At 38.1% G+C, this 23,092-nt stretch overlaps 1 protein-coding gene across 48 annotated transcripts in view; it reads left to right on the forward strand.

Annotated features, from left to right (window-relative positions):
- PTPRD (protein tyrosine phosphatase receptor type D) overlaps window positions 1-23,092 on the forward strand; it is a 1,485,253-nt gene that overhangs the window by 1,390,529 nt on the left and 71,632 nt on the right. For all 48 annotated transcript variants that reach the window (XM_060762309.2, XM_060762310.2, XM_060762317.2 and 45 more), the window contains one exon: window positions 8,195-8,318. In XM_060762309.2, coding sequence (XP_060618292.2) covers window positions 8,195-8,318 — 124 coding nt within the window. The remainder of the gene's footprint in view (window positions 1-8,194; window positions 8,319-23,092) is intronic.

The raw sequence follows: 23,092 nt of genomic DNA on the forward strand, positions 1-23,092 counted from the left end.
TTTTTTAGTAGCAGTTTCGTTTCCATTTGGTACTTCCATTGTATGGTAAAAAAACACTTTTCGATTAACAAGGCTTATAGCTTTTTATTACAAGGATAAGCTAGAAATGCTTAGGTCCATGCAGAAATCTAAAAGGAGAACAGTGCGAGGTACAGTCTTACACAGTTTAATGGCTCTACTGTTTCATGGTCCATTTGTCTAGTTAATGACATATAATAGTATTGTAACATATGCAGGCAAAGGTTGCAATGATTTGGGGAGGGGACAGTGAGAAATTGTGCTATCCAGATAAAGCTAGCGTAAGTGATGTTATGCATTCGAGACTGCTGTACATACAATATCACATTAAAGTACATGAAGTAGCATATGCATATGCGTTTTTAAATGTGCATCGCTTTGCATATTGCCCACTGAAATAACAAAGGCTTGTCATCCATGCACGTTGACTACTTGTCCATATACATTGCATGATTTTTATTTGGTATAGAGATTACATAAGCTAGCTTCGTTGGTCCAGTGTTTACATAGGACAAATACAACGTTTCCACCCCATTCCTGCTGTGAGCAATCCAAATTACACATGGCTGGTTTTGCACCAAAAGTGCTTCTTCCAGCCGTGAACCCATCACAAGAAGAACCACAGGTGACTCCCAGTATCTTGACAGCTGGATGAGGTTGGATCTGAGGGCAATCCAGTGTCCACATGTCAAAAGGGCCTGCCAATGTTTTGTCGGCTATAAGAAGCTCCCATAAGAGTTTTTAATCCTTGGTCTGTGTTTTTAAATACATGCATTTCAATTGTGTGAATGCACAATGATCCCATGTCCATGGTGGCTAGGATGGAGTTGTCTGGAGACTGTGAATAGACTGAATTTTGGGTTGCAGTTAAAAAGTGCTTGCTTGAGATGCATGGGCCTTGCCCATTTGGATTATGTCATGTACATGTGGAAATCTCTGGGTAATTTGTGTAGTTCCTTTTGGTAGACAACACTTGGTTAAATCTAATGTTGGGCAATTGTCTTTCAGCCTCCTGTATATAGTCCACTTTGTTCATGATGAATATAGGCTTACCTTTGTCTATCTTCTGAATACAATGTTAAGATTATTTATATGGATAACATCTTGTTCTATTTATCTGAGGTTATCTGGTAAATTATGTCTGTTGTCTCAGCATCCAGATAGCACACAGCATTTTATAGAGTAATACAATTCCTTGTTTCAACCTTTATGTTAGATTCGTGCAAATTTCTTTTTATATTAATGAGAACCTTTTTCCTGTGTATTGGTTTAATGCCCATTGTTATGTTGTGGAGGCGAAGACTAGGCTTACAACCTGTTGTCTTAGTATCTTAATTCTCTATGAGTCATAAATGACAGAAGAAAACCTCCAAATTACCATGGATCTGTATTTGGATTTAGAGGAAGAATGGGCTTTCTGAAAGCATTGATTCAGCCTGGGGACTAAGTATTTGCTATCTTATTGCCTGGGTTCATGGTATTTCCGTTGTGGGCCATGAAGGTTTGTAGTAGAAAACAATACAACTCCATGTTACAGATGTGCTTTTTATTTTTCTGTAGAAAATTGGGCCAGTGTTGAGTTATGTGGGCAATTAGTTGAGTTTTGTGTTTCAGACTTTAGATTTCTTTTTTTATCTTTTCTCTTTTGATCTGATTTAATAATTTCTAGAAAGACCATTGTATAATTTGTTATTGTAGTTTATGTAATACGCTGTCCACATTTACCTTGATCCCCTTAGGAATGATATCTTGCTGTTTCATTTGTTCAGAAAGAGGGTATACCTGGGTCTTAGGGTTTTTTTTTTTAATATATGCATTTTCTATTAAAAGACCATCTCCTCTGTTAATGAAATCTTTATTGAAGGAAATCTTTCTGAATGAATCAACTAGAAATGCTATTTAACTATAACGTAAGAATTGTTAGCACAGACTTGTTATTTCTGTCTTTCACAATTGTTCAGTCAGTAATTCAGATTAAAAGTGCAAGAGACTGAAAAGTCCCAGTTGTGTTTTACCTGTCCATAGCAAACAAGTCAATGCAGCAACTGTGTTCTAAAACAATAACATTTCCACAATTTCGTTTATACCTGACATCTTTTTTATGTATATAGCTACAGTTTATTTTCTTAAATAAACAACATTCCATTTAGTAAAAGTGTTTTCTATTTTAATACAAACAGATCTACAAATATTCTACAAATATGAGCTCATAATAATGAAAATGAAAGTATTGTTAAGGTAATATGACACTAATATTACTCTTAAGAAAAACTAATTTCAGGCCAGACTGCTATGCTCAAATAAAAATCCAGTAATTCAGTCTTGAAACTGGTCTTGTACCAAATTTGGACTGCAGGCCTTTAGTTTTCTGTCAAGAATGAGAACAAAATTCTAAGTGACACTCTATATTGTAAAGTAATTTCTAATGTACTTAGACACTGTCTGCACTGTAGAAAAGATCAGACAATAGAAATCCTTCAATTACATTACTAGACACAGTGCAATATAGTATTACATCATGCTGAGCTGGCACAGTGCTAAATAGCCATCATTAATTTAGATAGACTACCAACATACTAACGAAATTCATCTTTTGCATTTCACCTAATCAGCTATTCTCCATTGATATGGCTCTGCTATGTTCCTGAAACAAACATATTTGAAACATAGATGTAAAATGTATCTTCTATTTTAATGATCTGAATAATTGGATATTAATACTGCCCTTTTCAAATAATGGAACATTTATTCAATTGGTTCAATCTTATTGGATTGAACCTCTCAACAGTCGTAAAGCTACACCCTTATGCGTGTTCACAAAGGGCTTACATTGAGTACTGCCATTGCTGACTGTGGAGGGCATGGTCGCATCACAACCACTTATTTATTTATTTATTTCCCAGCAATAGGAAAAGGCTTGCTTTCTGTGTTCCAGCAGAGCTGCCTCATTTGATTGCAGGGAGTATGCGCAACCCATGAACCATTCTACTCATTTGCTGCCACTGTGGGTAGCGCTGTTCAGGCATTCTCCAAACACACAAACTTGAGACAAGCATTGTAGATTTTGCCTTCCATTTCCATTTTTGTCACCCTCCAAATGTTGAGAGAGAATATATGTAGCAAGACCTTTTACATATAGGTTATTTTCCTCCTCCCTCCCCCTCTCCTGGCGCGTCATTTCTACATGCTATATAATGTTTAGTAGGGGATATCTAGAAGTTCAGCTAAAATGTTTGTCCCTTCTGCAAAACTCTACTTGACAATGCAACTCCTGGGCTATATTCCATGGGAGTGGGGGGAGGAGATATTGTCTTTTTGCTTTGTGCAATATGTTTCTTTGTACATGTTTGTTTTGTTGATATGTTTGTGTTTGTTTTCTTGAAGAAAATGAATATTAAAATATAACAGTCTGTCCATTTATCCTAGTCTTTTCTGCTCCTAAACTGCTGATTTTGTGACTCTATATAGTACTTAAGAGAAAAATAACTACACTACAACAATTAACAACCCACATAGCCCCCTACTAAACACATACATCAGTAAAAAGTAATCTATAAGTGTCACACTCTCTGCTTGTTGGTTTTGACTTCTAAATATTCAGTTCCCTTAAAATATCACTGTATAACCACCCTTCTACTTTTAATAGCAGTCTTCTAAATCAGAAAAACAATAGTAGAAGTTTGTATCTATCTTTAATGTAAAAAGTAAGAAATAAATCCTTTTCTTGGGGTTTATCTTGATCAACATCGCCAGCTTGTCCATCTCAGCTGATTCACCAATCTTCATAAGCGAGTATTCTTATATTGATCACCCAGCATCCCCAACAAGTAGAACTCTGGTTTCATAAAAAATTTGACTGCTATTGTGTCCCACCTCCACCTCTCCATTTTAAGCAGAATTGAATGAAAAAAAATTTTCCTTCCACTTTGGCTTATTTTCTTCATGTTTAGTGCTAATCTGTTTTTTTCAGGTCATTGACACTTAATAACAACAATGCAATAGCTCTGGTGAACCTGCAAAAGTCCTGGTCCACACTGTGGAAACTTTATATAGTAGAATCATAGAGTTGGAAGAGACCCCATGAGCTACCCAGTCCAATCCCTGCCATGCAGGAAAAGCACAAAGTATGCCTGACAGATGGCCATCCAGCCTCTGTTTAAAAGCCTCCAAAGAAGGACCTTCCAGCACACTCTGAGGCAGAGAGTTCTGGGATGGATTATTTGCAGATATACTGAAATGCATGCATTAGTTCTGTGTGTACAAAGATTTCTTGTGTCATGCCTCTGACAAAAATTTGGTCCCAAGTAAAACTGTGGCTTTGTCCATTAAAGAGGGGAAGGGTGGATTGGAAAAGGTGGACTAGAAAATGAAGTGCTCCGTTTGTTATTGAGTGATATGCAGACTTAGGATATAATAAAAAAGCAACAGTTGTACCACTAGATTTGTAGGTAGACGATTTTTGCCTCAGGAAAAGGTTCATAAAAACTGTGAGTAACAGCAGACAAAGCTTTTGGAAAGGGTAAAGCTTGTATCCCCCAATTCTTTTGGATAAATTACTAAAGCTTAAGAAAATAGGAAGGACATGCATTTTTCTTTTTGGCTTTTCCTCATCATGCACATAGTTAAAAGATTAATCTTTTAAGCCTTCTCTTCATAATGTCAGTCACACATAAGTGGTTCAGTTGAGAAAAACCAGTGCAGTATGAGCTTATTTTGTGTAGAAATATCAGGTTCTCACTCTGGTATTTGCTGCTGCTAATCACTTACTCAAATATTACCCTAATCATGAAGTTTGTTGTCCTGGATTTATTCAGTTAGATGTGAAATAAATATATCAAAAACCATTTCCCTAGTTCTCTAAGGAGATACAAGGCAAATCCTCTGCTTTATTATACTGATATGATTCAATAGAAAGGATATGACAAGGTCAGGGTTGCTGCTTGTAATGCCAACAATTGATAGAATACCTTTGATTATTACTAGTGTGAGCCAAATCATATTTACTCAGAAACAAATCCCACTGAACTCATTACTTTTAAGTAAATATCCTTAGAAACTTAGCCTGAAGTGAGTAAAAACTTTTCCTTTCAGCATCATGCAAATAATTCTTTCCTGTCCCCAAAGATTCAGTTAAATGAAAGAAACAGTAGAATGTAGAGGAGTGGGATTTGGTAATCCCTAGAAAACACTGTTTTTTACCCCTTTTCCTGAACATGATATACTGTAGTGCAGGCATGGACAAACTTTTTTGCCTTGGGGCCACATTGCGGGCTCAGCCGGGAGGGATGAGCCAGATGGGAGGGGGCTGTTTGCATGCTGGGTGGGGCGGGCCCACGATGAGAAGGGCCCAGGAAAGGACTGGGCCAGAAGGGAGCAGGGCAGGGCCTGGGTCATCCTCAGGTTGTCCTTCCAGCAGAAAGATGGGACTGCTTGCCCCATCCTTATGCCAGGAGGGTGGGACACGCAGTGACTGCCCCGATCTTCCTCCCCCGATCCTCAGGCTGTCCTCGTGGCAATTTGCTAGGAATGCAAGTTAGGTGGCAGCTGAGAGTGCTCTGGAGAGTTCTCAGCTGCAACATACCTTCCTTGAGCTGTCCTCCCAGCATAAGGATGGGATTGCTCACACTATCCTTATGCTGGGAGAAGGCCAAGACACGCGGTGGCTGAGAGCGCTCCAGAGTGTTCTCAGCTGCTCTTTGCTTTCTTTTGGCATGGTGACACAGCAGGCCATCTTGACCTTATGCCAAGAGTACAGGGAAAATGAGGAGGGCCTGAGGTTAATGCCCAGGGGGCCACATCCAGTCCCCAGGTCTTAGTTTGCCCATGCCTGCTGTAGTGGCAGTTTCCCCAGATGAGATTATTGGGGGTGAAGGTGGGGATACCTAAAATGCCCTGTGCTATGGAGAATAATTGCAACATTTTCATTGCTGTGGCATTTCTCCAGCCACCAAAATAACATAAAATGCATTATACATTTTTGGCCAGGATGCCACTCCTCTATGTCAGCCTACATTTCTTTTGCTTGCTTAAATGATCCATGCTGGAAAACTCGATAACAGCATTGTAAATCATAAAGCAGCAGTGACCAGTACCATATTGCCCATCAGTTTATCTTGCTTCTTACTTGCATCACAGTCTTTCTATCTTGGCTGCCCCTTTTCTCCTACATTGTTGTGGACATATCATTTCTTACCTTGAGTCCTTGAGGTCTAAAATCAAAGTTGCAAGTAGGTTCAGAAGACTAATGTGTCCTTACTAGTTTATAGGTGCTTTATTATTCTTTTTTGTCAATGGATTGTGAATCTGTATGTACAAATGCTCTCTTTTACGTGCCTTTTCATTATACCAAACACACACACACACACACACAAATCCATAGATACAGAAACAGTTTTGTAGCCATGAAAGAACCGGGAACTATGCAAATATGTGCTTGATGGATATTAATTCAAGTTTTCACTATTGGTATGATTCAAATTTCATGGTTGTTGTTTTTTTGGACTCTGAATTCAGTATAATATTTGCACTTATAGCTCCCCCAGCTCTCCAGTAGCGCTGTAATAATGCAAAATACCTAGATTCCTGAATGATGAAAAGAAAGCTATCAGTTTTCTTTACTTTTCTTAAATGCAGTTTTGGCTGCACAGTGTATACCTGCATATCTTGTATTTACACAGTATAATGCAATAATGCGCATTGATATTAAATAAAGTTCTGGTTTACTAATATGACATCTAGCAGAAGATTAGATCAAGTCCTAAAATCCAGACAGAGGAGAATGTTCAAAGTTACAAAAAAAAAAAAAAGCCCAAGAGCAGAGCTAAAATTGTCATCTGTGTGTAGAAGTAGCTTGATAGGATTTTCACCCCTGTAAAACATTTTTGGAATAGTGCTGTTAAGGGTTATGTAAAAGTAAACACACATCAGAGTCTAAATCATTCCCGGGGCAGTGGAAATGCCATGCTTTCCCCATTATACCTGCTTTTAAATTATTCAACATTACAAGCACTTCACCTATTATAGTCAGTTTGTTTAATAAACTGCAATAGCCTGTTAATGATACAGGAAAATGTCTAGAGAGGACACTGCAGGAACGGTGGCATTGTCCTAAATACTTTTGGCCCTTGATTCTTGAAGGAATACCACTACTTATATACAAGGTCAGCTTGGAGGGATTTACATTATCCCATACCAGTGGAAGTAATGCACTGTGGGAAGTCATAGGCTAGAACGCTCTCTGTTTTGGCATCCCATTTGTGTCATGTCCTCCCTTTGGAGGCCCAATTAGAAACAACGTTGGCTTTCTTCCAACACCAAGTGCCATTTGTGGCTTTTTATTAAAACGTTTAAGACTTCATAGGATTTTTCCAAAATGTATAAGACTTTAAATTGCCTTTAACCCCTTAAACTGTTTGAACTTGTTCACTTTTTCGAAACACTTTAACATCTATTGTAAAAAAAAATGTAATTATTACAAACTGTTCAAATGGTTTTAACTGGTATGACATCCTAAAATCTCATATTATATGGTAGGATGTAAACATTTTAAAAATAATATTCCTTGCAACGTCAGACTTTTTAAAAATATTTATTTATCATGTCAGGAGCAAACCCAAGGATACGATTGTGATGAATTTGAGAAAACACAAAGTTTAAAAACTTGGCATTCTATTGAATGTCCTTTTTTAAAAAAGGGAAGTATTGATAACATTTGGTTTTTAAAAATCCTAATTTCAAACTCTGAAAGTAAAATAAATTGGCTCTTTTTGTCTTAGAGATGCACAAAGAAGAATATTCTTCTTTAGCGTGACCTCGCTCATCTGTAGAGCCTTGGGTGGGACCTCCCACAATATGTTGATTTAGCCTGGACTGTCACTCATTCTCTGTCTGTTCACTTCTCCATATTTATCAAAGAAATAAAGCATCTCTTCGACTGATTTTTGTGTTGTTTTATATAGAAACAAATATACATCTGGGAAAGGCTGGTGATTTAATGTAATTGCCAGTAAGTGTCAGTGTGACAAATGTAGTGGAATCAACCCCACGATTGAGTGGTTAGTGCTATATAATAAATACAAACATGTTTTATCAAAAATAAATATTTTCTCAACAAAAAATAGTTCTTCACCAGGCAATGACTATTTTTTCTGTTTTTTTCTCTCCTTCTTTTTCAAAGTCAATTGACCCAGGCCAGCAATTCACATGGGAACATTCGAACTTGGAAGTAAATAAACCAAAGAATAGATATGCAAATGTTATTGCTTATGACCATTCACGAGTTCTTCTAACAGCAATAGAAGGTAAGACATTTTGAATATGAAATCAAGTGAACTTTAAAGTACTCTAGCTTAAAAGCAGTTCAGATGGAAACAAAATTGAGAGTCTTGACATACATGTAATAAGAGTCATTTACATTTTCATTTCAGAGTGATGAATCAAATGAAAGAGTTCATTCTAAATGTATTCATGCAGTCCTTTAAATCAACTAGAACAAAAAGAGCAAATGGAATTTGTAATCGATGTGTGTTTGTATGCATGTGTGTATATAAGCGAGAGAAATTGAGAACAAGAAATGGAGCTAGATAAATGGCCTGAGAATCTATTCTGTTCTGGCAAAACGGCACACCCTCCTGATGTTGCCATGCTAGCTAGATTTCCTAGCATGTTTTTCTTGCCAGAGACCAGCTGTTTATAGAGCTACCTATGTCTTCAATTCTTCAAAGGGGCCCTTACAGTAAGACACGATGAGGAGAGTCAATTAGAAATTCATGTGCCTTCTCAACAGGTTTTCCAACCCTCTCCTTCCATGTGGCCTTAACTCCAATTTACCTGCTACTCCAAGCATTGAAGATATAGGTGGGTTTAGAAAGAGCTGGTAGTATCTCTTTTCCAGGTGTTGGTATGTATGTATAGCATGCAGGTCTACTTTCCATTGACATTAGCCAATTTCCCTTCATTTACTGAGGGACGTCTTACTATCCTGTTCAGATGGCAAACTATAAGGCTACTTTGTGCAAAGATACAATGCACAAGCAATTTGATATTAAAGAATTCTGGCCAGAGAAACAGTCAGTGCAGTTGAGAAAACTGAGATCTAACTGAACGGTTTTTCCTCCTAGTGATAATATATGAACTGGAATTAATACTGTTTGCGTTTCTGATCTACCTTGGAAAGTATAGATTGGTTTCAAAAAGCATTTTGGAACACAATCAACTGTGTGATAATAGATACCATATAGATGTAAGTGATTTGTGTTATATGAACTTATTTTGAACTCTGGTATAGAGCAAACTGGGTGGATAAAGAACCATTTCTGTGCTTCCTAAACTCTGCATGCCCTCGACAAGCCATAGAAGTGATCCCGTATATCTCAATTAAGATGCAGTGGGTGGCAACCTTTGGACCACAAGTGGCCTTCTGGCTAAGTTTATAAATCCTCTGCCAGCAAACTGTTCAGACCTCTGGCAAGAGCTCTCTGCCCCCCCCCCCCCCCCCCGGACAGGCTACTCAGTAGGTAGAAAGAGGAGATAAACATTAAAAGAGATAATGATGGAAAATTACTGGTGGCAAAAAGAAAAGATAGCTATATTTAATACAACTATCATATAGTCAGTGACAGGTTGCATGTGATAAGAGTATGACCCTTATCAGAAGGAGAGTGAAAATGGCTTCTATGCAACTGTTTTGATGCCATCTTAAGTGGTTTTGTGTCCTTAGTTTCAATAAAGAAAAGCCAATGTTGGTCACAACAATGTTGGCCAATTTGTGTCACTGAATGTTTGTCAAAATTGGAAGCCGCTCTGAGTCCTCCTCAGGGTGAGATAGGGCAGGGTAAAAATAAAGTACAGTAAGTAAATAAGTGAATAAATAAATAAATTTTGTGGGGCGGTCATCATTCTGCTATGAAACGAAATGTGAGGAAAGTGAGATCAAAGTCCCAGCTTTATTGGATAAAACAATTGAAGGAAATGGAGTCATACAAAGCAACTGCTTACGGGCTTCGAAGACTGAGTTCAAAACCATTTGAACACCTCTGAATAGGGTTGCCATGTTATAGTCGTTTGGACTATGACTCTGGAAACCAGGTTTTGAATTCCTGCTCAGCCATTAATCCCATTAAGAGCCCTTGAGCAAGTCACAGTTCCTCTCTCAGCTCCAGAGGAAGACAATGGAAACTTCTTCTTAACAAAGGAAAAGACCTATGATAGGTTTGCCTTAAAATCAACATTGGCTGGAAACCACTTGAAGGCACAAAACAAACATTTATAGAACAATTCATTACTGATTAAGAGTAGAAACCAGTCCACTGTTTAATGCATTGAACTGTATGGGAGCGAAAAGAACTCAAGTGAGTAACTTTATGCTGAGTTTTACACTACTAAATTAATACCTGTGGGACAACGTTAAACCAAGTCACACAAGTCTCTGATTTCCAGTTCTTTCCCAAGCATACCTTGTTATCTGAATTGTCTAGATGTCACAGTATAACTTCGTGTACAGAATTAGGGAGTGAGGGACTCAGCACTTAGTTATTATAAACAGATTTATCCATCACAGAATTTCTTCAAAAGCCAGCACTCTTGACTGCTCCTTGAGATAAAGGATGCTGCTTTTGGCACAAGGGGATGTTTCAACTAGCTTAGCTACTTGCATAGGAGATCATAGTTCCTTCTTTTTTTTCACATGCCATATGTTAAATTATACAGCAGTTAATCTGCAGTTACATAAACAGCATCTTATCTCATGCTACCCAAAACAAGCAGACAAGGGACAGAGCGATGCCTATATTTATAGGTGCAATCAATTCTCCAGAGTGCTCTGCAGAGCCAAGTAAATGCCTACTGAAGGAAAACACAATCCTACTGGTTGAGCTTACATATCTGTGTAATTTTTTTTGCAGCTGCATATCTGAGGTTTTGATAACAGACGCAGCCTTCTCAAATATATTAGAAAATTTAAATGATTGCCTTGGAAAAAAATGTGTGAAATAATCTGCTTACATTTGTTCCACCTGTAATGCTCATTTAAATGATACTGACTACATTTTTAGCAATGTCAATTATATTTTCACATATCAAGCTACTTGTCCCAAACATTAATTTGCTTGTATATTAACTGCAGTTTGGACTTTTCAAAAGGAAACTTTTACAGGTGCAGTCTTTGATGGGGTTTGAATTTTCAATGTCTCTGCTAGACTTTTCTATTTGTTCAGTTGTTTGGGAAATTCAGGAAGGTAATTGTGCCTGTTGTAGCTTTCTAAATTGTCTTTCATTTCTGTAGAATACTGATATAAATGTCAAACAGAACACCTCAGTTAAAAGCAATTTAAACACTCTTGGTATGCATTTACTGGAGTTTGACACTAGTTTATCTACTATGGCTCAATGCTATGAAATCCTGGAGTTTGTAGTTTGGTGAGGCATCAGCTCTCTTGGCAGAGAAATGCTGGTGAACGTCTGTGTGCTCACCAGCATTTGATCAACTTCCCTTGATCAAAGAGCCCCCTTCAGTAGTAGTTTGAATGGATGGGGATGGTGGACCAAGCCCAGTGTTGCTTGGTCTATATATGGTAATTTTTACTCTTCAGACCTCATTCAGCTTTATTATCCCAAACCTACATTGTTGACTCCATTTTTTTTCCTGATGCTGCAAGTTATTTCCTTTTCAAAACATTTCTGACATACATTAAATCTGGCAGCTCTTTCAGACTTGGTTTTCTATATATTTGGGTATCATCCTGGACAACACCAAGGGTGCATTTGCACTTTAGAATTAATGTATTCTGACACACTTTAACTGCCATGGCTCAATGGAAACGTGGGAGATATAATTTTCAAAGTATTGTGCCATGGTAGTTAAAAGCATTGTCAAGCTTCCCTTCTGTTCAAAATTTCCTATTCAAGCATAATGCCTGAACACGGATAATGTAAAGCTTTGATTAGCACTACTTGGGTTATGCCAGATTTTGAATAATGCTTAATTTGTTTATCTTCAGTTATGTCCATTAGTGTTTACTGTACTAATCAAATTCAGGGATATTATGTACAATTATTTTGATGTGAGGACTGGTGTATACAATCCAACTTTGGATAATTCTGAGTAAAACAAGATTTGATGGGAAACATGCAAATCCTTGAAAGCCACCTTGAGTCCCCCTCCAGGGTGAGAAAGGAGGGGTAGAAATGTGATTAATAAATAATTCCCAAATTCCAAGATGAATTAGTTCATTCTAGTATTTCCTGAGGGGACGTGGTCTTCCCTCTGAAAGAACTAGCAAAGTGTAAATTTTGTACACAGTTTGCACCATGGGAAGACACTGAAATAGTGTCTTGTACTTTTTGTCCATATAAAAATACTTAGAGTGGGAGAGCAAGGGGAGTTCAATGAGTGACAGGTCTCAGAGATATTTTCCTTTTCAAACATTATTATATGGAGAAGTGATGGTGAACCCGATAAAACTATTTCTACTTAGCCTGTCATGCCCTTTTGCTATTTTGTTCCCTGTGTGACAAAAAGCAAGAAGCAAAGTCTGCAGCTGTGATCCTTGTTGGTATGATTTCATGTTCCATCTGTTCATGATTTCTCATCCTTTTCTATCTCTTTCAATGCTTCTCTATCTTCGCAATTAACCTTTTGCAACAGTGTGATACCCTTGGCACCCAGTTTTGTGAGTGGCGAGAATTCCAGAGATTCAATTTCAGAGTCCTGTTTCTTTGAATAACATAACGAGAGATGCATGATTTGTGAAAATTGTTGTAATAGATTAAAAAACGTAAGAAAAGATATAGAGTTAATCAGTTTTGCACTCCTTCTTTGGTGGAGGGTGCAACTCTGAACGTTGACATTGCCACCAACACCAAGCCAAATTAATTAAGCCAAACTCTCCCATCTTATCTTCTCTGAGGTACTTTAGGAATTTTAAATTCATTTTCATTTCTTAAGGTAACTTTAAAAAAACATTTCTCTTTATTTATGTGATGTATATGTTTTCTTCATTTACTATGAAATGTTTGTACCCATTTTTTTCAGGCACAGTGTTTTAATTGTATGAATCTACTAGTGGACACTTAAAAGTGTGATAGGACAATGCAAATCTGACACACTATTCCTTTTTTAAAAATAATTTGTATAAAGCATACCATTTTTGAAGATGTGTTTAAAAACTACACATGTACTTTTAACCTACTACAACTACAATCACTCCAACCACGTACCTATTAAAAATAAAATGCATGAATAAATACACTTGCATAAAACACAAAACTAACAGACACAAAACACCAAAAAACCCACTGATGGACAAAAGCTTTAGTCTAAGGGCTTTACATTCTCTGCCTGATGGTTTTACTTTCTCACTTTTCCACACCCAATAAAAGAAGAAAAAACATTAATTTGTTCTTTCTCCATAAAATGACATTCTTCTAATAGAAAACCAGCAATGGAGATTTGATCCAATCTTTGCTGAAGAAACATGAGGAAAAAAAGCCTCAGCCTTTATTGAAATTGATCAGAAATTTCTTAATTTCCTCTAGTTCAACATCTTCATAAGCCAGTCTTCTTGTGTCAGGGTAGTTGATTCTTTCCATCTTTGAGCATAGATGATTTTTGGTGCTGTAGTCATATAAAACATTTTCTTCCACTATTTATTCCTGATTACAATAAACCTCTCAAAAAATAAAAACACATGTATGCCTTAGTTGATCCTCTCTGATACCACAAGTGGAATATATTCATTAAAGAAAATCTTGGGTCAATGCGAATTCATTGCCATCTCTGCTGTAAAATGTTAGGAACAAGATAATACAGTAATGTCCATGATCTCAGAAATCCTAGGGCCAAGAATCACAAGATAAGCAGAGATCCCAAAAGGTCAGACAAAATAAACCCTGTAATCTGGTTTTTGAGCTACTTTACTCCTTAGCCATTTCTGAGTCATTTTTTCTGTTCCTCAAAACCCTGTGAAATAGCGTAGATTGTAAAATTGGAGCTGAGCAGATATTTAAACCTAAACCTTCCTAATTCAAATGTAGTACTCTAACTTGCTTTGGCCATGTTGACTTGTATTCTGGAAGTTGTACACTGTAACAGTAACTTTTGTTCTAGATTTGGTTGACACTGAGTGTTCCTGCTTTGAATTGATACATCAGTACAAAATTATTTTCAGCACTCGATTTTAGTCTTTTGTAAAGCAATCAGATTTATATTTCCACCCTTTACAATGTCAGCTTTTGGAAGAAATTCATGGAAAATATATGAGACCCCTTTTTTCTTTCTAAGAAGCTGAATTTTAAACTTTGGGTTATAATTTAAGATGAATGTCTGTTCTAATCTTCAATACTTTATTGTCAGCTTCCAAAGAAACAGTAAACATTCCAAATATGAAAATATATAGGCTGCCTAACATTACATTCATTTCACAGCTGCATTTGTTTTGAGTTACTATAGAAACTAGTGCTTTGATGATGTTAGAGAATTTTTAAAAAGGAAATTTAGCCAAATATGTTGGACCAGAGTGCATATTTCATTACACCAGTTTTATCCTCCTAAGGATTTTCCTAATATAAAAAAATCCTGCAGGCAATGTGGTGCAGTTATGTCTTCAGCCAGTGATAGAAAGCCAGTATGATATATTAGGTAAAGTGATGGCTTGACTTCATATTCCTGTTCAGTCACAGGGACAGAAAGTGAGGTGAACTCTTCAGAACAGGGGTGCAGACAGCAAAGCACACACTACAGGGGTGCTAGCTGTTCTGAGTTACATACAATTTCAACTTAAGAACAAACCTACAGAACCTATCTTGTTCGTAAGCCGGGACTGCCTGCATTATGGAGGGCCATTCTGTAGAGGGAAAAACATCAATGTCACCTCAGAGGCCCAGCTGCCCCTGCCTGCTGCTGCCATTTCTTTGCCCAGGCATTCAGAGACAGCCAGAAGTAGTGCCACAACAGAGATGGTGAAGGTAGTCAGTGCTTCAGTTAGGTTCACCCAGGATAGCCTAAGCTCTTGCATTTTTCCTTTCTACTCAGAGAAAGGGATAATTCCATTTTTAATAAGAGTTAAGGTACAGTACTCAAATTGGCCCATGTATAAGTCAATCCAGATTTTTTGGTTGATTTTTTAAATTAAAATTTGTAGGCATATACATTGCTATATAAGGTAGATATATTTGGTCTTGTACCATATGTCAGAAACCTAAATACAGAAGTCATCAAACCTTAGAACCTAAGCCCAGTTAGTACTTGGATGAGAAACCAATAAGGCATAGGCTAAATTTCAAAGAAAGACAATGGCAAAGCATCTCAGAGTACTTCTTGCATAAGAAAATCCCTATGAAATTCATGAGGTCTTCATAAGTCAACAAGTGCCATGATGAACCATATACATGTTGTATATGTAATAGTATGTAATAGCTTTTTTTGTTTGTCAGGAGCGATTTAGAAACTGCAAGTCGTTTCTGGTATGAGAGAATTGGTTGTCTGTAAGGACGTTGCCCAGGGGACGCCCTTATGTTTTTGATGTTTTACCATCCTTGTGGGAGGCTTCTCTCATGTCCCCGCATGGGAAGCCAGAACTGACAGAGGGAGCTCATCCGCGCTCTCCTCAGATTTGAACCTGCAACCTGTTGGTCTTCAGTCCTGCCAGTACAAGGCTTTAACCTATTGCGCCACAGGGGGATCTTGTAATATCTGTTTCAGTACCTTTCTCAACCCCACCTCTGCCTTCAAACTACAATTTGGTTTTCCTCTTTACGAATACAGTTTTCTAAGACAATCTTCCATTAAATGTCATATAATTCCTCCCTTCTTGTACCCTGTGGTTCTTAAACGATGCAGTTTTGCTGTATAGTTTTCTCAGAACTAGTGCCTCTACTCTGAGCCCTCGTGTTGTTTATTATTTAGAGTTGGTTATTAGCAGCTTTTCTGTTGAGATTTTTTCCCTGCCATGCTGCATATGTGTGTGTTCTTCCTATAATGGCTTTCAAAACTGCTAATCTGCTTACCACTATGTATCTTGTTGCAAGCTAACCTTATCACAATGAGCATTTTTTATTTGCATCCTGTTTAGCTCTCTTTACGCCTTAGTTAAAAGACAACAACAGCATTGTTTCCCATCAAGGGTAGTACATCTTCATCCTTTTTGTACATTCATCTATTTTCTGGAGGTAATTGTTTACAAGTGCTATGGAGCTTAATCCTATTACTTCCAGTTCTCTTTTAAAATATTCTTTAATTGCACATTTCTTAGAAAAGCATCCCCAAAACAAAGGTTTATGGTTTAATTTGCCTTAAGTAGGGAGATTGTGCAGTACTTAGCCTTTGTCAAGACTTGAAACAATTTCATGATGCGATTTTAGTCTGCAAATAAAGTGTGAAGTCTAATTAAAGCTATTTAAGATGACAACTTTCTTCAGTGAATCAAAGGCAGAATGCTGAGGTCTGCATAACCAGCGCCATTGTGTAGCTCTCTTTCATTTACCTTTGTGCACAGAAAATGTTCAGCTTGGTTTTATGTCTTTTTAGTACGGTTCATGAAAGCAGCCTAGTAGTAAATCAGCAACAACAGTGAAAGAGTTTCTTATAACCATAATAAGGAATCATTCTGTTGAAGTTTTTTATGTTCCGTGTGTGTGCGCACATGCATGCATGCGCAAAAGAGAAAGTATGTGTTTAATACAGATTGGAGTTTAAGGTTAAGAAGAAGGAAGACAATCAAGTGTTTTATACATATATAAGTTCACATCATCCTGAAACGAGTGTTGGTATCAAATTTACGTGTTGACACTAAATGGGCTACTTGGAAACAAGGGCCTCATATTATTTTGCTTTCTTTCTGTAGTGCAAAGGAGAATGAGATGATGTTTGACTGGTTCATAGCAGTGACATTCTGTTGTACCACAAGACATTTATTCTCCAAATTAGTTCACAGAAAGATCTGGGGCGTGCATTCTGGCACACTTCTGTGCATTAGATGCTGAGTGAAATCCATTTTATTTTATTTCACTAGTAAATAGAGTCTTACTACATTCTCATTAGAATGAGCAAACTTGGCCCATATTCCAAGGAAGGAAGGAAAGAAAACAGTCGAAGGAAAAAAGGAAAGAAAACTGGATATCAAAATGACTGACATCCCTAACTGTTATACCTAAATTTAAGTAATGATGGCAATTGCTGTTGTGCTTGTGGGTAAAGATGCCTTAAAGCTATGAAGCTAACATGAAATTGAAGAATTTCATTAAACTGTCTGTCTCATTTGATTGTTTTTGAATTATCAGATGTGACATAGCCTCACCCAAGGCTTTCCCCTCTTCGTGGGCATGGAGTGGGCATTCTTGTTAAGAAATGCTTGCCTTAAAAATGGCATCATATTTATATTCAGTCAGGCATAATTTCACTTCTCTTCTGTTTTCCAGGTGTTACCATTTTTAACCTTATTTAACTTTAAACTGTATAGCTGAGAATTAAAATGATAAGGGACCTACCCAGAGGGCACTGCCTAATGTTACTTTCTTTTCTTTTTTTCAAATGAGAGGATAATAAATGTAACAATCTTTGTGAAGAGCAAAAACATGGGTATATGATGTTCTAGAGATCTTTAAAGCATTTCCTCAGTAAACATCACTCCTCACCAATTCCTGAAATTTAACATTAGAGCATGTAGCGTTATTATTATTATTATTATTATTATTATTATTAACTTTATTTGTACCCTGCTAACATCTCCCGAAGGACTCGGTGCGGCTTACAAAGGCCAAGGCCCTCAATAAAACAACAGCATAACAAATACAACAATAAAACTCAGAAAGCAAACCAATAACCATTAAAACAATAACAGTAAAACAACAAAACAATAACATCATGACACATTTAAAACTAAGGGTCGGGCCAAATCTATATATATAAATCTGTAAGGGGCGTCCAACGGGACAGCAAAACTCAACCCCCCCCCCCCCCCGACGAAAATTTACCAAAATTCCCATGGACATACCTCAACCCACAAGGTATGCACAAATCTCATCAAAATAGCAAACAACATTTTACCAAACCCACAATTTCCAAAACAAAGGGAGCATGCGCAGAAGCGACCCGGCGCGAGTCTCCCACCGCGCACACATTGCCGGCCAATGCTCCCTCGCCGCAAGCCATGCCCCCTCCTTTCACCGCCCTGCCCCTACCCGCCCTGACTCAATTCTTTCCCTCCTCCACCTCCTCCGCCGACCACGCCCCCTCCACGGAAGCCACGCCCCCTCCCTTCGCCGCCCTGCCCTTTCCCGCCCTGACTCAATCCTTCCCTCCTCCCACGCCCCCTCCGGTAAGTCACGCCCCCTTTCTTCGCCCCCCACCCCTTCCCTCCCTGACTCAATCCTTCCCTCCTCCCCCTCCACCGCCCACGCCCCCTGCGCAACCCACGCCCCCTCCCTTCACCGCCCCGCCCCTTCCCACCCAGATTCAATCCTTCCCTCCTCCCACGCCCCCTCCAGTAAGTCACGCCCCCTTCCTTCGCCCCCCCACCCCTTCCCTCCCTGACTCAATCCTTTCCTCCTCCCACCCCCCCTGTAAGACACGCCCCCTCCCTTCGCCATGGCGGGTCCAATCAAGGAAGAGGAAAAACATCGAAGGAAGGAAGGAAACAGAGAAGGAAACATGGAAGCAAAGAGTGAAGGAAAGAGGTAGAGAAGGAAGAAAAGAGAGAAAGAGGAAATGAAGAGGGATGGAAAGAAATGGGTAGAGAAAGAAGGAAGGAGATAAGGAAAGAAAAGGAAGGAAAGAGGAGCGAAGGAAGAAGAGAAAGAAAGAGAAAGAGGGGGAAAGGAAGGACAGACAAAAGGAAGAATGGAAACAAAAACCAAAGGAAGGAAAAAAGGAAAGAGGCAGAGAAGGGAGAAAGGGAAGGAAAAGAAAAAAGGATGAAGGAAAGAGGAAGGAAGGAAGGAGAGAAGGACAGAAAAGGAAGGAAAGAGGAGCGAAGGAAGAAGAGAAATAAAGAGAAAGAGTGGGGAAGGAAGGACAGACAAAAGGAAGAATGGAAACAAAAACCAAAGGAAGGAAGGAAGGAAAGAGGCAGAGAAGGGAGAAAGGGAAGGAAAAGAAAAAAGGAAGAAGGAAAGAGGAAGAGAAGGAAGGAAGGAGAGAAGGACAGAAAAGGAAGGAAAGAGGAGCAAAGGAAGAAGAGAAAGAAAGAGAAAGAGGGGGGAAGGAAGGAAAGACAAAAGGAAGAATGGAAACAAAGACCACAAGAAGGAAATAAGGAAAGAGGCAGAGAAGGAAGAAAGAGAAAGGGAAGGAAAAGAAAAAAGGAAGAAGGAAAGAGGAAGAGAAGGAAGGAAGGAGAGAAGGAAAGAAGAAAGGGGAATGAGGGAGAGAAGGAGAGAAAGAGGGAGGTAAGGTGGGCCACAGCAACGCGTGGCCAGGTACAGCTAGTGTAATGAATAAAAATTAAAAGTGCTGAGCATGACAGGAGAAATGTAAGGATTTTAGGGTAGCGTTGCTGCTAATGGAAGGTCAAATAACCCCCAAATCTTTTAAAAAAAAACAAAACAAAAACAAAACATGAACCAGAAATAATTTTCTTAGTTGCAGAATTTGTGACAACTCAACTTTTGAAAAATCAATAGCATTTCCCACATTAGTGGTCAGACTTCTTAAAGTTGTACTTTGGGCTTGTTTGTATGTGTGTACCTTCAAATCACCTGTCGACTTATGGTGATCCCATAAATTTAGTAGGGTTGTCTTAGAGAAGGAATACTCGAAGCTAGTTTTGACAACTGAATTATAGCCAGAACATCTGGTTTTCTTTGGTGATCTCTCATCCAAATATTGTTCAAGACTGATCCTGCTTAGTTTCCAAAACTAGGCGTAATCTATTGCCTTTAGGGAAAGAGGGGCAATAACAAGAATGGATATTTTTTTTTTAAAAAAAAATTGCTTTCAGCTTCTGAATAAGGCCTTCCATTTCCATATCTAAGTCACAATTCTCAGATCCCTACTACTGTGACTTTGGCGTTTTCTAAATAGTCCTGAATAATCATAGGGAAAGAAAAGCTATGATTTACTGTGTAAAGACTGCAGAATTATACAGGTATCCCTATCTACGTTTAATGACTGGGTTTTTCAGGTGGCTCCACCTGAATTTGAAATTTAATACAGGATTGTGGATATAGTTAGATTCTAATTTCCATTAGCAATAGCCATCTTGGCTAGCTGTAAGAGATGACATATTAGTAATTCAACATCTGGAGGACCACACATTCCCGCTCCTGACTTTGAATCTCCATTTTCATAATTCACTAGTAATAATCAGAAGTGATGCATCCTGTATGGAAAGACACATTCAGTCTGCATGTGACAACTGAACTGCTCAAAACCCTAGTATTTTATGCTTGTGTGATACTTATAGTTCAAGGATTTGCATGTTTCCCATCAAATGTTGTTGCCTTGTAAGCCTCTCCGAGTCTCTTCGGGGAGATGAGGTGGTATATAAATAAAGTAGTAGTAGTAGTAGTTGTTGTTACTTAGACTGTTAACTAAATGGTTCTTATTCTCAGATCACTTTTTTCCAATCAGCTCAAGAACAGTGTACCTGGGATTACCAAATATCTCCCTTTTACACATTGACTAGACCCAGATTAGCTAAGCTTCAACAGAGTTGTTTTGACATGTGCATTCAGAACATTCTAGTGCTCTGATAGCCGCCTAAACAGACAGTCATTAGCATGCCATCTGTGCTAACCCTACTAGATATTTGCACTAAAAACAGTCAGTGCACCCCCATACAATCATAATTGCCTGAACAAAGGTCTGTTTAGTCTAAAAACCTATCTCCATCAGTGGGTGGGCATATGTGACTTATGGATGATCCTCATAAAGTTCTCCATCTCAAAATAGGATATGACTACACATTTTTGCAAGTGTTTTCAAATGAAATTCAAAGTACACTGGCATGATATACAGTATACAGTGCTGAAACCCAAGAGGCATTATCATAGGAGGTGTGCAATTCGACCAAAAGGCATGCTGTTTCAGGGCCCATTTAAGGCTAGCCCCTCATTTTGTTTACTGGGAAGTTACTCGAATCAGGAGGGGTGTTACCGTTTTCATTCAGCAAAGATTCAGCCCATTGACTGCAATGGGAAATTTTAAAAGCTCAATACTCAGTCATTTGAAGGCGTATATGCATGAAACCTACCTCAGTTTTAAACCCTATTTACAACTGTGGGCCTGACAAGTTTCAAAACAATTCACCAATCTACTGATTATTTAGAATTATTTTAAATTTTAACCATAACTTTTTTAAAAATAAGACAAACCACAAGAGAGGGTTGTGGGAAGTGTAATCACTGCTTGTGTCCATTCTCAGCCAATCAGAGCATGGACACAACGAGGCTTTTTCTTGGCTAAGAAACAAAGAGAGAAACCTCAACTTCCATCATGCTCCAAGACGAACTAAATGACTTTTCAATGCCCGCCCCATGCAAGTGGTGCTAGGAAAGCGAGTTTCCAGTTGGGCCCTCTCTGGAGGAGGAGCCTAGGAAACTTTCCAAAAAGAATTGGAGGGATGCTGCTGTTGCTGGGGAGGGAGAAAAGATGCTTCAGGATCTTCTCCAGGAGCCCCACCAGACCCATGCCTCAGGTATATTGCTGACTTAACTCTATCCTGGCTCTCTCAATCCATTTTACCAAGCATTTTAGTTCCCTCCTACCCGCTCTGTTTTCAGAGATTATATTAAACAGACCACCAAATATTACAATCGTTTTAGATCAAACTGATTCAGACCCAAGACTAATTGTCATCATACTAAGCAGACCTTTTTAAATTGTTGTGTAGAGAAGCTATTTAAGCTTACTAAAATTAAACTACAACTTCTTCAGATCCTATACGAAAAGCCAGTTGTTGATTTTTGGTCCACACATTTCTCAATTGTGAAGAACAAGCATCTTATAAATATCGTCTTCTAAATCTTGCTTGTTTGGGATTCAGAGAATTCTGAGACAATCTTAGTTTAAACATTGGTGATTTATCATAATATTAAAGCATCCGTGCTTGCGGCTAAAAGCCAGCCTTCCCCAAAAAATCTGTTTGCTACATTCTGCAGCCAAAGGTGGGAGAACGATTTTTCCCCTTTTATGTTTTGTATTGGTTACTATTTGTTTTCTTTTGGGGGCTTTTTTGGGGGGGAAATAATATGTGCATCACAGAACAATACCAGGCATTTGTAAATGTAGTTCTAATTTATGCAGAAAAATGTTTCTTTTGTACATGGCTGGTCCACATTGTTCAGTTATAATACCCACTAGATATAGATTTCTCTTGCTGGCCTCATTCCATCTTTCATGTGCTTTGTGCAGAAGTGTTTTATCATCTTTGATAAATGTAGGATGTGTGGCATTGTGCCCGGCTGGTGTTATTTTCTGAATCATTAACTCACATTTCCACATTCAGGAAATTCACGAAAAGCTTTTCATCTGCCCAGAAAGTTTGCAGACCCCAAATGCTCTGCTTTATAATAAACTATATTTTTAAGTATAGAGTTTCTTAGCTAGGCCCTTAGAAATAGATCTGCTACTATGTCTTTAATATATACAGCATGTCCCCAAAAATGTATATACCCTTATAATGCTGAAAACTGCTTTTTTCAAAGAATATGTATACTCTTAAAAGGATTAAAGATCTAATAGTAGAGAAATGTCATGAAACTGAAAGAGGAACTTTAATTGAAAGAGGAATCCCAACACTTCTGTGTTTCGGACATGCGAGTAGTAGATTGTTGCACAGGGACAACCATTTGAATACCTGGCATAAAATTGTAACTTTAGATGAATTGATAACTCAGATTAAGTCATTATCATAACATTCATTCTTCAATATTTAGTCTACAAATAATCACTATAGTTACTATTAGCTGCTAAAGGACATCCTGTGGTTTATACATTTAATGCTTAGTATTTTGTAGAGTAAATAGTCATATTTCCCAGGGTCTTACTGAACTCTGCATACAAGCAATTTCTGTGGTCATATCCAGCAGGGTTGGGAATTTCTTGGCAAACACATATTTGCCTTTGTTTCATTTGTTTGTT

Source organism: Anolis sagrei, chromosome 2 (assembly GCF_037176765.1).
Source record: "Anolis sagrei isolate rAnoSag1 chromosome 2, rAnoSag1.mat, whole genome shotgun sequence".
Taxonomy (NCBI): Eukaryota; Metazoa; Chordata; class Lepidosauria; order Squamata; family Dactyloidae; genus Anolis; species Anolis sagrei.